General features: G+C 44.2%; 1 protein-coding gene across 1 annotated transcript in view; it reads left to right on the plus strand.

Moving 5' to 3' along the window:
* BRINP1 (BMP/retinoic acid inducible neural specific 1) overlaps positions 1-17,082 on the plus strand; it is an 87,378-nt gene extending 70,296 nt beyond the window's left edge. The window contains exons 6-8 of the mRNA XM_075170419.1: positions 3,609-3,845; positions 9,207-9,429; positions 15,847-17,082. Coding sequence (XP_075026520.1) covers positions 3,609-3,845; positions 9,207-9,429; positions 15,847-16,987 — 1,601 coding nt within the window. The 3' untranslated portion in view covers positions 16,988-17,082. The remainder of the gene's footprint in view (positions 1-3,608; positions 3,846-9,206; positions 9,430-15,846) is intronic.
* The last annotated feature ends 439 nt before the right edge of the window (positions 17,083-17,521 follow it).

Here is a 17,521-nt window from a genome sequence, read left to right on the forward strand (position 1 = left end):
TGTGCACCCTGGCTTGGATTGAGGTGTTCACCCCATGAAAACGGTCCGGTATCTCAGTCTTTAAGATCAGGTTGTCCCCCTGCTCGGCTGTTGAGATGAGCTTGCTTTATTGATAGGCAACACTGAAAGATTAAAAATAATTTTTTTTTTAATGTTTGCAATCTTCAAAGAAAGTTCTTGGAGAACAAAACAGCATCTTGGGATGTTTTATTAAGGTCGTGGTTGGCAGCAGGGCTTTCCCAGCTAGCATGGCTGGCTGCAAGCTGCTCTGTGGGGCTGGTGCGCTGTTACAGTCCTTGGGACTACAGCTTTCCTGCTTTAAAGGTGGCAACTGAAGCACCCAGAACAGTGGTCTCAACCAGTATGGCCTTCTTACAATCTCATGTTTATAAAGCTTACCTTAAAAATGATTAATCACACCTGTGCTTTACTGACAGCTGTAATCAATTCAATTTCAGCAATATTTAGTCACTGGGCATGGTACAGAACTACGTGTGAATGATGGAGGAGGGTACCAGGACTGGGTGAGATGTTACTGGCCCAATACTTGTAAAATATCTCACTAGGATGTGGTCACAAGGATGCTCAATAGAAAACCAAAAATTTTGATATAAATCTGCCCGTGTCTGGGAATGATGATAAACGTGTGAGTATTTATACATATATGTCAAAATACAAATGTGAAAGCAGGCATGGTTGTACTTCAGTAACCCTAACACTGATTTCTTCCACAAGGAAATTCCTGGCTGGAAGATCTCTGAGTCACATGTAATCCCTACAGCATGTTTGCAGTTTTAAAGTTAGGGCTTTGCATTTGGTGTATGCACACTCGTGTTTCGATGAGTAGCTGGATTTCTGTGTCACTTGTTCCTGGTCTAAGCACATATTTGAATATGTACTGCTTGTTAAATACTACAATTAACTGCATGGATTCCAGCAGAACTGCTTACCTGATTGAAGTTTAGTATTTATAGAAGCTTTTTGTTGAATTGTTGCTAAGCGTACGGGGGGGTCTGATTTACCTTTTAAACATGAGATTATTTCTTACAAAAGAAGGTTATCCTGGAAATGTTTTTTTAGAAATGATGAGTTTTATGGACAAAAAGCAAGCATCCACATGAGGCACTCTGTAGTGTAAGATGGGACCATGTTATGTTTTGGAGATTACAGGGTATTCATGTTTCTGCATGTGTTGAGATACACACGGATGCTCCTTGCCATGGGAAGTGTTTTCCCTGAAATTTTAGTTGCTTTTTTTACCCCTCTCCACTCCAGAAAAAAATCTCTAAAGCCAGTATCATTTGTAGTTGGGATCAAGACAGCATGTCAGTGCTGTTATCCAAGTTAAAATTCAAAGAGAAAATATGGTGAGCTGAAGAGCCTGCAGGCATTTGGGCCTTGTATTTAAAGGTTGGAGGAGCAACCAGGGCAGGTTGCTCCTCCATGAAGCAGAGAGTGGAAAGATTTATTCATGGGACTTGGACCATGAATAAACAGGGTCAATGCACATCAAGAAATCCAGCCTGCTCTCCTGTGAACTTGCAAGCTCAGTGAGAACAGCAGCCTTCAGACTCTCCAAGCCCCTTTTGTAGATCTCAGGTTCTCCAATAGTGCTCCACTTTCTTTCCGTCCTGAAGGAAACTCTTGGAGTCTGGCAGGTGGGACCATCCCCAATGTCAGTGTGAAAGTTTGAGAAGGGACCATTCCTCTGCGGTGGTTGCTTCAGATAAATCCGTGAAGGAGACTGAACTTCAGTCCTTCCTGAAGACAACATGAGGAAAGCTGAGCTTCTTACCGAGAAGCTCAGAAAAGACCAAAATGACCTCAGAATGCTGATCCTCCTTAGACTAATTTTGAGGTGTTTGCAGGGATGCTGTAGACTGTGGTCAGCCCCTTGCATGTTCCCTCCCTTCCCTGCAGCGGCGCTGCAGAAAAGGCAGCAGGATCTACACAGACACAGTGTCTCCAAATGCCGGGCTTGAAATCCTTCCTTGTGCAAGTGTCACAAACGTCTTCTCTAGCTGAACGTTGCTCTGCGTTCATCCTGCCTGCCGGCTGCCGCTGCTCCCTGCTCGACTGCAAATTAGTTCAGACAATGGGGCAGCTTGCTGCCACCGGCCATGGTACTCTTGGAGACTGTGCCCTGGCAGTAGCAGGAGGGGAGAGGAAGCAGAGGTCCCTGTGCCTTCAACACCTTCCTGATCCCTCAGGCTTGGTCTTCCAGAGGGACCTTGTCAAGGCTGAGGTGTCTCTGTGGAACCAAAAGCAAAAGGGCAATGGGGGTCCCTGAGGCACCGCCTGCCACCTTTCTCTTGCCTGAGGTGAACATGACCCACCACAGAGATGGGCCTGAACTCCTGAAAGGAGTCACAGCCCTTCCTGCACACTCTCATCCTCTGAATTATTGTCTTATTTTCATTCCACTCCAATGAGCTGTCAGCCACGGATACAGTAATTCAGCGCAATAGAAACACAAACAGATGGGTAATTGACCCGTGTGCCTTCATTACACTGGAGTTCAGCACTGCTGTTCAAGCCATAAACTCCTTTATCTGCCACTCCGAAATCCCTGGGCCTTTTACAAGGAAGGCGAAGCGGGCCAGGCTTCCCGCGAAAGGCTCGCTCGGAGTTGTTGTCATCTCTGCCTCGTGCACCGCAGATGCTGACGGAGTCTGACAAGCAGGACTCGCCAGGTCGAAGGAAACAGCTGTGAATCCTCAGGGACATCTGTAGGGAGCCCGCGGACAGGGGCTGGAGAAGGATGGGAGCGAAGAACACGTACACTGTACACAGGGCAAACGCTTAAACTGTTATCATGTCCTCTGGTACCTGAGCAAGTGTACACCTACACTAATGCCTGCACAGATGGATGGATACACAAACACTTGCTATGGAGAAAAAGACATGGGGATAGATCTCTCGGCTAATGTAAATCTTCAGGGCACCGCTGAAATCGTTGGCACTAAATCCATTTGCACTTTTATAGGATTTGGCAAGTAGCCTTCCTAGCAGGGAGCGAGCTGAAAAGACTCGGGTACCCAACTCCGGTATTTATACTGTGGGAGCTGGGCACTTAACTCTGCAAGGGTCTTTTATAAATCCCTGCTTGTATTATTTTCCTTTTCTTCTATTTTCTTTTCTTTCTTCTTTTCTCTTTCAGTGCGTAGTTTCCTATTTAGTCTTTCTCAAAACAGGTCAGAACAGCATAATGCTCATCACTTCTGAGCTAGCCCTTGGTTGGAAAGTATAAAAAAACCCCGCACCTGGGAATAAAGGAGGGTTTGCATTCAGATGCTTTGTACTGTACTGGGATCCAGGACTGGGATGAAGGGGATACACTGGGCGTTGGGGAGGGGGAAGTTACTTGTCACCCTTGTCTCATAGAGCAGATGGGCTCTCAGCTAACTCACCACTGGCACAGGAGGCATGCAATTTGTACCCCACCTTCCTTACTCATGGCAGCTCCGAGAGAAATATCCCAGCAGTTTTTAATTCCTCAGCACCACTTTCCCAAGATGTTAATGAAACAGGTTTTGAGAAGAACAACAGACCCCTGAAATGACTATTTTTTTTTTTTTCCACATCCTTGCCTCTTGTTTCTATGCCAGGTCTCCAGATCATCTTCCCTCAGTATTTGCAAGAGAAGTTTGTCCAGTCTGCCTTGAGTTACATCATGTGCAATGGCGAGGGGGAGTACATCTGCCGGAACAGCCAGTGTGGCTGCCAGTGTGCGGAGGAGTTCCCGCAGTGCAACTGTCCCATCACCGACATCCAGATCATGGAGTACACACTAGCAAACATGGCCAAGACCTGGACAGAAGCCTATAAAGATCTGGAGAATTCAGGTAACCGAGCAAAACACATTTTCCGATTGGTTTGTTTCAAACAAAGCATGTTAAGAATCCTTTCTTCCCTTAATATAATGTTCCAGTTTGGATAAAAAATAGAGGCTATTGAACCCAAAAACGTGATCTTAGTCTTGAGAGAGTGCCTTTTTTTCTCTATACACATACAGACAAAAACACACACCGCACGTAATTCTATGTATAAAGGGATATTTTCCATGGAAGAATTTGTTTGATTAAAAATCTGATTTTTCATACTAAACCAGCTCAGAATCTCTCTTTAATAGTTCTACAGAGAAACTTCCACAATATAAATGATGCAGAAATTGCTTTTCCGATTTGCATGAATGATTTATTCTGCTTTGGTGAAAGGCAATTCACAGAGAGAGAGCACAGGCCAGATGACACCTCATTTGAGATAGAGAGGAGAAGGGAAAATGACTTCTCTCTCCTACAGTGCCGATGTCTGCTGGTGTGAACATTTCTCTTCTGCCTTCGCTTTCTCCCAGTGTGATGCTGGGGGTGTCAGCGGAGTTTGTTCCACACTGATGCTGGTAACACCCATAGTAGGTGTGCAACATCACTCTCAAGGGCTTGAGGTAGGAAAGAGAACAATATTATCAGTGCCATTACATGCTTTCTTTTAGCAAGTGGTCTGCCTATCCTGCAGCCACATGGACACTAAACAGAACTTAATCGAGAACTCCTTATACCTGGGCTGTCTCTCATCTCTTAGTGTTAGCCAGTTACTTTCCAACACATCTTTTTTAATGATTATTGTCATAACTGTCCAGATCTCCATGTTAGGAAAGAAAACTATGAGGAAGGGAACATCTAGCTCCATTCAAGGCATTGCAGAATTCTTCGTCGGAAGTCTTCCCAGCAGCAATTTCTTTCTGCGTGTTTAAGGTCACCTGAATCCCTTTAATGGTTGAAGTGAAGTGGCCGATGATGTTTCCTCAACAGGCTGTTGAGGACTGCTTCATACTTCAATATGTGGACCCTGCTGGTGTGTCTGCTGCTGCACAGATTCTTATGTCTAACTCACACTGTCAACTTGGTGCTCAGTGAGCAAAGTCAGAGTAGTAGTTAATGGCCCAAGGCTGATGACCACCTTGACAAGAGCCCCCCATATACTTTGGGGAGCCACAAGGCTGGGGCAGTTCCAGAAGTAGGTCACCAGCTGAAATGGCTTTCTGGGAGTTTCTACAGATTCATGGATGGGGTGGGTACACCAGGGCCAACCTGAAATGTGGATTTCAGCAGCTTCTGCTAGCTCAGTACTAACACAAATAAGGACTACTGGCAGTGCCTGCCAGCTCAGCTTTGCCACTAGTTACGTGTTTTCCTAGTTCTGGCACAGGATCTTCACACAAGATGCTCAAGAGCCACACACGTTGGCCACCACTCATCAAACCCCTTTACATTCCCAGGGGATCTAACCCAGACACTTAGAAGGTGAGAGCCCTATGGAGAGAGAATAATTACAGTCCCACAGTGATTGTTTTACTGTTACATTCTTGTTGCACTTGATCTAAGCAAAGACTGTGGTAGATAATTATATGCAGTCTCCCTTCCCTTGAGATTTCAACAGGGAAGGTGTTTTTCATTTGCCATGTTAAAGTGACATATTGCAGTGCAATTCTCTGCTGTGCTATAGCCATGTTCCACCCAGGGCTGGAGGCTTTTCAGGGCTAGACAGAGTGATTATCTTTACGTTTAAAGCTGCTGCATCTCATTCATCACTTTGTTGCATCATGCGTGAACATATCCTTTGAGATGAAAGTTGCTATCACAAAAGAATGTAATATTAGTATTTTGCTTCTTTGTTTTAATAAATATTCCCAATAACTAGAGGATTTTCTTCATAATGAACAGCAGAAAAGAAATCTCTAATGACATCTGAAGGCTTTTCCAATAAAGCGGGCTGAAAGGCACACGAGTGCTCTGAAAGCAAATACCATTTGCACAGGAAGCTGCTGATAGCCTAGAAGATCTATATTCTGTTTCTGATCTGTGTTGGATTCCTATGTCAATTTGAAAAAATCGTGCAGGGCAAATCAAGAGTTGGTGTAATTTGGGATAGTATCTTCAAAGTCAAGGAGGCTGCAGTGATGCTGCTTTAAATCAGCTCAGGAGCTCTCTCTTAGTCCTGTGCTTCATTGCTCATGTGCCTTATTCTTGGCGTTTTAGTATGGCTGGCCAAAAAATTCTGTGTCAGGACTGTGATTCTGGATTTTAAAACAGCCTTTTGATTAAAAGTCATAGGGGTCTTTTTGCAGTACTATTGCTTTCTGATAAAAATATGATTTTTTTATCTGAAAAGACAAGCACTGGAAAAATGAAAGTTTCATCTTTGAAAGAGATGTTTGACGTGGCCATTTTGCTGTGGTGCCACCATTCTTCTCCAGAGGCGGGACCCCCTGCCCCGTACCACCCGCGATGATGAGTCATTGCCATGGGACTGCCTGCAGGGACTGGGTGACTCTGCAAAAAGAGGGGCCATGTTGCATTATGGGAGATGTAGTCCTAGCCATCATCAACATTTTCTGTGCAGATAAACAAAATAAAACCAAATGCAAACAGCCTTATTAGTTAATTGGAAATTCTCAGGGTTAAGAATGAACTATTCCCAGAAAGGTGCAAGGCTTAGCACAATGCAGCCATGGTCTTGGCTGGGGCCTCCAGGGATAGTTAAATATAAATAAATAATGAAGAAACTATTCTTTTTGGAAAGTATTTTCTTTTTTCACCCCCCTTTTTTTAAAACAACCCCATACAGCTTTTATTTTGCTCATTTGTTTTTCCCCCGACGTTGCGCTGCAGTATCAAAATGTGCACACAGCACTGAAATTTCTCCCTTACCCGTCTCTATGAAAAATGTAGCACATTCATCATCAGAAGGAAAAGAGCTTGGTCTTTTGCACAAACAGGCTTTTGAGGAAATTGATTTATAAGGGGCGGGAAGCAAATGCAAGGCTTTTACTGCTGAAAGGTACCAGGAGTAATCAGCATGGTCAACAGAAGCAATTATACATGATGATAGTTTCAGAGGACCACTGAACAGGAGAGAATCATTTTTGGGGAGGAGAAGGGCACTGAAAGCAGCATTACAAATAGAGTGAAAACCTGAGAGCTGATTTAAAAAAAGATCTCTCAGTTATCTTTGGGGAAGAAAGGAGACAAGCAGATGTCCCATGGATCTTGATAGTGCAATGATGATGATTATTCTTATTAGGTGCTCGGTTTCACCATGTGACGAGTAGGACACGAACATCCATTTACCATCTATATAATGATGGTACTGACTAATGCATAGATATTCTTTGTTAGGCATTTAAGCATGAACTGCAAGTTGCTGAATAATAGGAAATCTGTTATGCAAATGTATATAAGCTTTGTAGAATAGGTTGTAAATTATCTGGTCTGATTTTCTCCAATAATTCCATAGATTATTTCTTTTTTTGAAAAGATATCAGCCTTTACAAGCTTTCAATTTTTGCCCTTTTTTTGGCTATTGTCCTCTTTTCTTTCTGAGAATAGGATGAAGGAATTTAAAAAAAAAAAAAGGATTAGGAAAGGAAGAAAAATAACGTAGATAACTTACAGGAAAAGACGGCTGCATTTCTTTTTGGATACTTGTGGGCTTTATGGCAGGGCTTTAGTCCACCTGCCTCGAGAAGCAGGACTACCACCAGCACTAGATCAGTCAGCCACGGTTTTGTCTAGCAGAGTCTAAAATGAGAGATTCTTCTACATCTCTGGGCAGCATGTTGCAGTGCTGCATTACCTCCAAGTGAAGAAGTTTTTCAATCAATCATTTGAACTTCTCAAGCTGCAAACTGTCTATTACTCCTTGTTATATCATCTGTCTCTAACAAGAAGAGTTTCTCTCCTTCGTATTTGTAAGTACCTTTTAAGTACTTGTAGGCTGTAATTAGATTGCCCCTTGGCCTCTCCTTCACCAGCTTAAACAAGTGCAGCTCCCTCCACCTGACCTTGTAGGACTTGTGCTCCAGGCCCTTGACCATCTCGGTAGCCCTCAGCTGTGCCCTCCCCAGTTTCTCAACACCCGTCTTTAATTGGGTGTCCCTTAAGCTGGGCAGGGAAATGCAGGTGCAGCCTCAGTAATGCCAAGAAGAATTAACTTCCCTAACCTACTGGATTTAGTCCAGTATGCAGCTTGTGTTATTTCCAGTGAGAACACAATGTTGACCCATCTTCAGTATGGTGCCCACCATAACCCCCAGGACCTTTCTAGCAGCTGGTATTAACTGGTTGTTTCCAAGCCTGTATTGATGCGTGGGGTTGTTCTGATCTGGCGCAGAGCTTTGTTCTTTTCTTTATTGCACTTTATGGGGTTTTTGTTGGCTCACTCCTCACGTTTTTTAAGGTCTCAGTGTGTCAAACACAGTTTTCTGGTATCAAAAATCGGGTTATTTTCTACTGAGAAAGTTGGAACCATCTGTTTTTTCCATACGAGGATGTCCCAGCCTGGTAATCACAGTCTGAGCAAACGCTACTTCTCAGTTAGGAAGAAAGGGGTGCTCATAAACGGAAAGAGTATCAGATTTTCTGTTTTGTGATGAAAAAAAACCTCAGACAAACCCTACATAATGTTTTTTCATTATCAAACAAAATCAAATGGAAATAAAGTGATCACAAAACACCATTTAACAACATATTTTTGGATCAATTAGGTTTTTTCCTTTGGCTAAAATTGACACATTTTATTCTGACTTTAGCCCTGCAAACTATTTTATTTTATTTTCATTGTTACATAAAGCAACTCATTTAACTTCAAATGAAGTTAAATGAGAAAAAAAATCAGAATGCTCTTTTTAAAAAATGAGAAAGCAGGACATTTTAACACAACCCAAACCCTTCCTCTGGGGATTTTTTAAGGCTTTTTTTTTCCTTTTTTTTTTACAACACAACCAAAGTGATTTGACTTCAACAACAAAAGGCATTTTAGGAGCAGCTGAAAAACAATTTAAATGAGAACTCTTTAACTGACAATGATTACAACTCCCTGCTTTTTGTTCATAACCCCTAGACTATAATCCCCTGCTCCAGGCAATTTGCTCTCTTTTTTCTCCATCCTGTACACATTAACCGTATTGTTTCACCCTAATACTCTCCGGGTTTCATTTCCCATACGGGAGCAGCAACAGCCATGGAATTAGTGAGCTTCTTGGGGCAGAATGACAGACCAGTGAGTTAATGGACATCACCTTCCTTTAGCAGAGCACTGATGGCCTCATACATCATTGCTGTTTCTCCATCCTGCTAATAAAAAGCTTTGTAACTTTGTTATAGTTCAGAAACCTCTGTATTTCTCCACATTTTTGTGTGCTCCAGATGAGTTTAAATCCTTCATGAAAAGGCTACCTAGCAACCACTTCCTGACCATTGGGAGCATCCACCAGCACTGGGGGAACGACTGGGATCTGCAGAACCGCTACAAGCTGTTGCAGAGCTCCCTGGAAGCCCAGCGCCAGAAGATCCAGCGCACTGCCCGCAAACTCTTTGGCCTCAGTGTCCGGTGTCGGCACAATCCTAACCACCAGCTGCCTAGAGAAAGGTACCTTCATCCTTCATTGGGGATGGGTGTGGTGTGATGGGTGACTGATGGAGCTGAGCCTGGGCTTGGACCTAAACCCAACAGCCTAAGTGTTTGGATACAGGGTGTGCTAACATCGAGGTTTGGGTGAAAATGGTGAAGTCTGGGAGTGGGTTGAAATTTTTGGAGATGTAAGTAAGCTTTTTTCACATACCTGAGCATATTCACATCCCTTCTGTGTGGTCTTACCTACCCAGGTGAAGGGCACCCACTGATTCTGTAGTGTCCCACAAGACTAATACAGGGCTGACATCAGCCAGCCAAGCAGACTAAGCCGCTTTTTAAGCGGTCTTGCATCACGTACCACAGCCAAGCTTTAAGCCTCCGTTTGCTGTTAAAGTGGATATATGGAGTACAAGATACTTCAGCCCGTTTTTGAGTTGTGCTCCTCAATGAATATAGCCAGAGTGAAAGAGAAGCTTTAGTTTCACTTGGAATACATCGCATCTCTTCTACAAAAGGCAGAGTGAACCTGCAAACCTGCACTGACCAGAAGCCTAGCAATGTTATTACAGATGGAGAGAGTAGATTTTCCATTACAGCTATGGCAATTATTGATATCCAATAGTCACTTCCTGCTGGCTCCTTTCAGTCCTGACCTATGGTTGAGTTTAAGTTAGCTTCCAATCATTTTTGGAGACTTGCATCCGTGGATTTTAATAAACATTTCTTGCTGTTTCTTTCTACATTGTCTGGAGTGAAGTAACACTGAAAATCTAGGAAAAAATGAGTCCAAGTGACTTTTCTTCCACGCTTCCCTTGAAAGGGTCAGGCCAAGTTAATATTTGTAAAGAAACTGTTTTTTCACCTCCTTCATTACCTAAATATTTAATCTCAAGAGAAAGTAAACTGATTGACTGCTGTGTCCTCTTATCATCCAGCCCCCCGGCCGCTAAGCACACTGAGTTTTCATTTCATCACTGTGCAGCTGAGGAAACTCTTCCAGGGCTTAACAACTCTTTAATTACCAAAAAATCTCATGTTTCTGGACAAAGACTTGATGGAGTTACTAGGGATGAGGAGAAATATCTATTAAGTTTAAAAGATCATGAAAAAAAGTCTGGAGAACTTCCTAAAATTGGCCCATTCCTGCCAACTAGCTGAGTTGCTATAAAGAAGCAAACTCGTGGAGGAGTCACAAGCACGTGCAGGCATTCGTTGTGCCACAACAACAACAAAGTGAAGCAGCAGCAAGCAAATATCAGCCAACCATGTCGCTGCGAAGCAGTCAGATAAATATGTCTTTAGCATTTCTCTTCTATTTTAAAAATTCAGGCACGCAGAAAGGGAGCCTCCAACTAATACTATAAAATCTGGGGGAAGGAGGACGAAATGGATGATGGCAGCTGGGTTTTTAACTGACTGATGTGTTTGATTTGTTTAAGTCAACACCACCAGGCATATTATAATTTCTTTTCTTATGTCATTCCACATTTGTAGCTAGGCAAGGGAGGGGCTCGGTAGACAGATGTGTAGCAGAAGAGGTATGCATTTCATCGTTCTTTTCACAGGGCTTGGAAGCACTCTGATTTTCTAATTGTTACTGTACAGAACAACAGACGCTTATCGAGCATGCCAGTGGCTTTGAAAGGATGGGAAGGTTTTATTAAGAGCAAGCCGCTCTCTCTCTTTAATGCACATAATAGTTAGCCTACTTTATATATTCAAAAGCAATGTAAAAAAGAAATAGGATTGCTGTTGATTGTCCTCAGGGAAAGGAAGAGGTGGTGTTTCCAAAAGAAAGAAAGAGTAGGGATTTTTGTAATTAGGCTGATTCTCCATGACCTTTTGCAATAGCTAAGAAGGAAAAAAAAATATATATCTATTTGCTCTGCACTGCTTTTGCTTAAAAAACACCTCTTTGCAGGCAAGTTTGTTGGTTTAAAAAAGAAACCACTCCTCAGTTGTTAAAGCTTCAATGTTGAGTGAGTACCTATAGTTGCATTTTGAAACTCTGGATGTAGAATATAAATAACATCCAAAGGACGGGGGGGTAGATACATGTTCTGGGCTCCAGCCAAATTGTCATTAGTTAAGAATACCTCTCACAGCTGCTGAGAATAAAAATAGCATTTTTTACTTCACTGTTCCATACAGAAAGCCCAAAGGTACCTCCACAGCAGCTAGTGCTGGTTGGAAAGTGAAAAGTGAATTTGCAAAGGAAAATTTGTTAAATTCCTACCTTTTTTCTTGCAATTAAAAAAAAAGAATCTGTTCTGCTGGATCGGGTTTTTGATTGGGTTTTTTTGTGGGTTTTTGTTTGGTTTGTTTGGGTTTTGTTTTTGTTTTGGTATGGTTTGGGTTTCTAATCAGCTCAGACACCATCTACAGCAAAGCTGCATCTTTGCCCCAAGGGACACCCATCAGCCTCTTCCCCTCCCCAGACCTGATTAATCCTGAAAGATGACAAGTCAGGAGGAAAGAAAATTATTCATCACCTTTCTGTATAACCTGACCTCTGCTTCTGATCTGAAAGCCCAACACTGTCCTGCAAAACATTTTTTTTTTTTGCCACACGAGATAGGTTTTAAATGGTGAAACAGCTCCGCATGATTACCTGGCTCCCAGTTCCCAGCATTGCCAGGGGACTGCATGTCTCCAGTGAGCAACAGCAAGAAAACTGCAAAATAACTCTCACTCACATCTTTGCCTGCATGTAATTATTTTCATTTTAGTTTGGAATGTAAGATATTAAAGTTGAATGTAAAATTGCTTGACAGTGACCTTTGAAGACATTCCTTTTTTTAATTTCACATGCTCTAGTACTTTATACTTTGAACTGGCAGAATGAGCAAACATCAGGCAAAATAACTTTTGCAATGATATTAAGAGGGAGAAAGATAAACTGATGACTCCTTAATGAAAGCGAAAATAATTAAAATGAAAACCAATGGCTACTCTGCTACTGGCTTTCAGCTTTTAGACAGCGGCTCTTTTCAGCTTCCTTGTGCCCTGACGTCTCTTGGTTATATTCACATGAGTCTGAGCCATCACGGGTGTGTGTTTTAAGAAGCTACCTCCTGTCAGCTGAAGGGCTGTGATGGTCCTGCGCATATTCTTATCCTGTCCCAGTTGCAAGACAAAACGGGGTAATTTATACCACTTTTCCTCTCTCTCACTCTATCACACTTCCGATTGTCATGTTTGTAGCCGATGCCCAGCTCTGCCCTGGATTCTGCATTTTCATTTAATTACGTCCTTTATTGCTGCCTTCAGCAGATGGTGGGTAGCATTTTTTTTTTTGTCCTACTTGTGTCTTTGCTGAATGCTAAGACATATACACACCCCCTCCAAAAAAAAAAAAACCTCTTGATCTCCTCCCATCCTTCCTCTACAAAGTTGATCTGGGGAACAGGAAAATTACAAGTTTCGATTGTAAGATATCAGATGAGACTCCTTTCTTGTTTTGCTCTGCCGACTGTTTGTATAAGAGAAGGACAGAAGGATAGCCTTTTTTTTCCTCTAAGAGCACTCCTAAGACAGACAGGATATGGTCATCTGACTCTAATTTTTATGGTGTCCCCTGTTGTATAACCTGGCAGTTCTTCTCCCGTTAACTCGATGGCATTCTCAACATATAAAACCTGGGTAAAGCATCAAGTCAGCACTGCACAAATACACTGGGAATCCTGTGCGCGAGCGAGTGCACAAGGAAATCGGGAGAGTCACGTTCACTTGCACAGAGCTGGAATTGAGATCTATGCATGGTGGTTGCTCAGCATGTGTTTGGCTGTCGCTTGCGTACGCAGCTGTACGAGGCTATTGGCATCTGTACAAAAGCAGCGGCAGGACGTGCACACAGGCACACCTCTGACGGTGCCGAGTGCCTCATCAAACGCACCTCAGAAACCACCTTTAGTCCTATAAGCCACCATTACTACCTCATCTGGAAGCCCAGTACCACAAAAAGCAACGAATGTGACCATGGAGAGAGCTGTGGAAATCAGGGAAATACCCCGCACCTCACGGACAGGGATAGGGATGCTGAGAGGGTACCTGATGGAGCTGGACATTTACCGTCTATCTGCCAGCAGCCTGCTGCCTCAGCCCTTCATTTTCTTTGTGCCACCGGGATTCCCCCTGCCCTTCTCTTGGTAGAAATGATAGCAGGAGCTAGGGACAAAGCTTGGGGCTACAGGAGATACTCCCTTCAAAGCAACCTCTGATTTTCATTACTGTCATCAAGCCCAATCATGGGAAGAGGCAGCACGCAGGAACCTTGTGCTTCCCTTCAGCAACTCCCCCAAGCCAATGAACCCGGGCAGCCAGTGTGCGTGTATTGGAGGGTTGCTTTGGTTTTAGTTCATCCTCTACTTGCTCATCATCCCTCAGCTTCATGCTCAGATTAGTGGTTAGAAGCAAAGAAAGAAGCTTTCAAGGAGGTGCATGGAGGAATCAAGGTGGGCTCACAGCACCTTAGGGAGATTGAAACTTGGAATCTGGGTGCTTTGCTAAATTCAAGTGCATTTGGCTGGCTTTCCAAACAGGAACTGCAAGGCTTCAGACGGGGTAAAAAATATTTGTATTGCTGAAAAAGTGAGCAAAAATTTACCTATGAGCAGAAGGGAGGACTCAGTCCCCAGGGGATGGTTTTGAGAGTCCTTGTTGCTGTCAGCAACGTGTTTTGCAGTCACTGTGCTGTGCTGTCCCCTCCCTCCTGAAGCAGAGCTGTCCTAGAAACCAGGAGGAGCCCGGTGCACTTCTGGGGACCAGGACTGTCACTGCCTCCCTCTACAGCAGATATTTATAGAGGTCACTGCCTTGCTCCCAAGCTCACCAGCCAACCTTCTCTTTTCCACCAGCAGGAGAACTCCTGTTAGCTGTGAATAGGGGAAAGAGACCCTGGCAGCCCTGTACCACAGGAGGAATGTGAAAATTATCTCTTCCCATATCCAAGGCTTCAGAATTTTCCTGCTAATGCACTTTGTTTTTCCCCACTCTGTCTCATTTTTTTTACTTTAACTCAGTTTCTTCCTGCTTCTTTTCATTCCTGCCTGTCCTGTCTTTCAGTTGTTGCTGTTGTTTCAGTTTTGCCCTTTCTCCAACCCTATTCCTCCTGCCCATGGCATTTCCCTCTCATTTTTCCTTTTACCTGCACATTTTCCCTCTCTTTCTTCCCCTACCCTTTCTGCTTCTGCTTGTTGATTATTTCTTTCCTTCTAGCGCTTTCCTGTTTTACACTTTCATCCCTCCACTTGCTCCCTCCCCCTAATCATCTTGCTGTTCTTTGCTGCTATATCATTTAATGCCTTCTTTGATACAGCCTACAGCTTAATGATTATTCGGAGGTCAGGCGATGCAGGTGCCATGAATTTCACTAATCCAGCTCTGAGAGCCTCTGTCCATAATCACTCCTCCTGTTCTACAGGGACTGAATCCTAATTTGTCATTAGCCAGTCCTCTTGCTGCAGCGCTACCAAGAACTTTTTGCCCAGAGGAGACAATGAAGTATTCATTAGCTGGGGGGAAGGCGGAGGGGAGGCAGCAGGCGGCTGAACAAGGCATTCTGCTGAAGGCTGCTGAGAAAGGAGTCGCTGTGCTGAGATTTCCCGGGGTGGTGGGGAGGGGGAAGAGGGGGCAGCAAGGCAACATTGCAAGTGGGTTATACAAAAAGCAAACGTGGGTTACGGTGTCATTTATTAGGAGTCATTCCAGGGCTGCAGGACTTGGAGGTGAGGGTGCTGATATAGCAATTATGGGAGTGGTGGGGCTTGGGAACGGGCAAGTGTGGCTGCTTGTTAAGGGGGGAGGCTGTGAGAGGAGGTTAATTAGCAGCAGGTTTTTTTAAAGGAGAAGCTGTTCTAGCAGCTCTGTCTTTATGCTCCCTGACTTCCACCCTCTTTTCTGCTGTTCTTGAGCTCTGCACCATAAGCAGAGGTTACTACTGGCTTTGCCTCATCCCGTTACAGGTCTGGTTTTGGAGAGTGGGGGGAATTGCTAATGACATGGAAAGGAGTTTTCTCCTGCTAACCCAGAAGTTATGCTGACCTGCAATGTCCGATAGCACCTCAGCCGCTGGCATGGCCTTATCAGCTCCGTTCCCATGGTTGAACTTTGCCACTGTGGCACTGATGGGATTGTTGGTGGGAGACTGTGCCAGTCTCAGCTCCTAGAACAGTGTGAATAGAGATACTTCAGATGATCAGTCCTAACTATTTCTTAGAGGGCTTTTGTTCTCCACCAAAGGAGTAAACAGCAGATGAAAGATTCAGTCTCAAAATAGACAGGAATAACTCCCAGATGCCATGGCAGGGCATCAATGTTCTGAGAGCTCTGCCTTAGATATATCCCTGAAAACACTGTGGCTCCAGTAAAATGACAACCCCAAAGACACTGTGAGGCTCTACAATGTTAATACTTTCTTCTTCCTACCTGCAGGACAATACAGGAATGGCTTACTCGGGTCCAGTCCTTGCTCTATTGCAACGAGAATGGGTTCTGGGGGACCTTTCTGGAAAGCCAACGGAGCTGTGTTTGCCATGGTGGCACCAGCCTGTGCCAGCGCCCCATCCCCTGCATCATCGGGGGCAACAACAGCTGTGCTATGTGCAGCCTTGCCAACATCTCTCTCTGCGGCTCATGCAACAAGGGCTATAAGCTTTACCGGGGTCGCTGCGAGCCTCAGAACGTAGACTCAGAGCGGAGCGAGCAGTTCATCAGCTTTGAGACGGACTTGGACTTCCAGGACCTAGAGCTGAAGTACCTGCTGCAGAAAATGGACTCTCGCCTGTATGTGCACACCACGTTCATCAGCAACGAGATCCGCCTGGACACCTTCTTCGACCCCAGGTGGCGCAAACGCATGTCCCTCACCTTGAAGAGCAACAAGAACCGGATGGACTTCATCCACATGGTGATCGGGATCTCCATGCGAATCTGCCAGATGCGCAACAGCAGCCTGGACCCTATGTTCTTTGTCTACGTCAACCCGTTCAGCGGGAGTCACTCTGAGGGCTGGAACATGCCCTTTGGGGAGTACGGCTACCCGCGCTGGGAGAAAATCCGCCTCCAAAACAGCCAGTGCTACAACTGGACCCTGCTACTGGGCAACCGGTGGAAAACCTTTTTCGAGACCGTCCACATCTACCTACGCAGCCGGACTCGGCTGCCCTCCCTGCTGCGTAATGAGACTGGCCAAGGGCCCGTGGACCTTTCTGACCCCACCAAGCGTCAGTTCTACATCAAGATCTCGGATGTGCAGGTGTATGGCTACAGCCTGCGTTTTAATGCTGACCTACTGCGCAGTGCTGTGCAGCAGGTCAACCAGTCGTACACGCAAGGCGGGCAGTTCTATTCTTCCTCCTCTGTCATGCTCTTGCTGCTGGATATTCGGGACCGAATCAATAGACTGGCACCTCCCGTGGCCCCAGGGAAGCCCCAGCTGGATCTGTTCTCTTGTATGCTCAAGCACCGCCTGAAACTCACCAACAGCGAGATCATCCGTGTGAACCACGCTCTAGACCTGTACAACACCGAGATCCTCAAACAGTCAGACCAGATGACAGCCAAACTCTGCTAACCCGGACTTTTCAGTGGACATATTGGTGATCGATCCTTTTGCTGTAAAAAAATAAAAGAGAAAAAAAAAAGAGAAAAAAGTAAAAAGAAAGAAAAGTGGGGGGAAAGTAAAGAAAGGGGGAAACCCAAGATTTGTAAAATGTAATTAATATACAAAAGAGAAAAAAAAGAGGAAATTCTTCATTTGTTGAAAACTAAACCCGTTCTAGCAGCTGTATAAAACTGTCAGGCATGTTTGTTATTTCTATAATCCGTCATAAAAGGGTAACACCTTACTCTCTCTTGACCTTGGGGGTGTTGCTTGCTAGTCCTCAGGGGCAGCAGAGTAAATAAAGGGAGGAGCCAAGAGAGGGGCAAACTTCTGTAATGAACTGTAAAGTTTTCTGCTATGCAGGTGCCAAGACAAAGAGACAAAAAAAAAAATCAAAGCAAACAAACAAGAGTTATATGTAAATGTAAAAGAACTGCCATTATTCCTATAGTGGGAGTAAATGGTTAAAGATAAAAGATATTTCTTCTGTTGAGATTTATGCCA

The sequence above is a fragment of the Calonectris borealis genome, chromosome 21 (assembly GCF_964195595.1).
Source record: "Calonectris borealis chromosome 21, bCalBor7.hap1.2, whole genome shotgun sequence".
Lineage (NCBI taxonomy): Eukaryota > Metazoa > Chordata > Aves > Procellariiformes > Procellariidae > Calonectris > Calonectris borealis.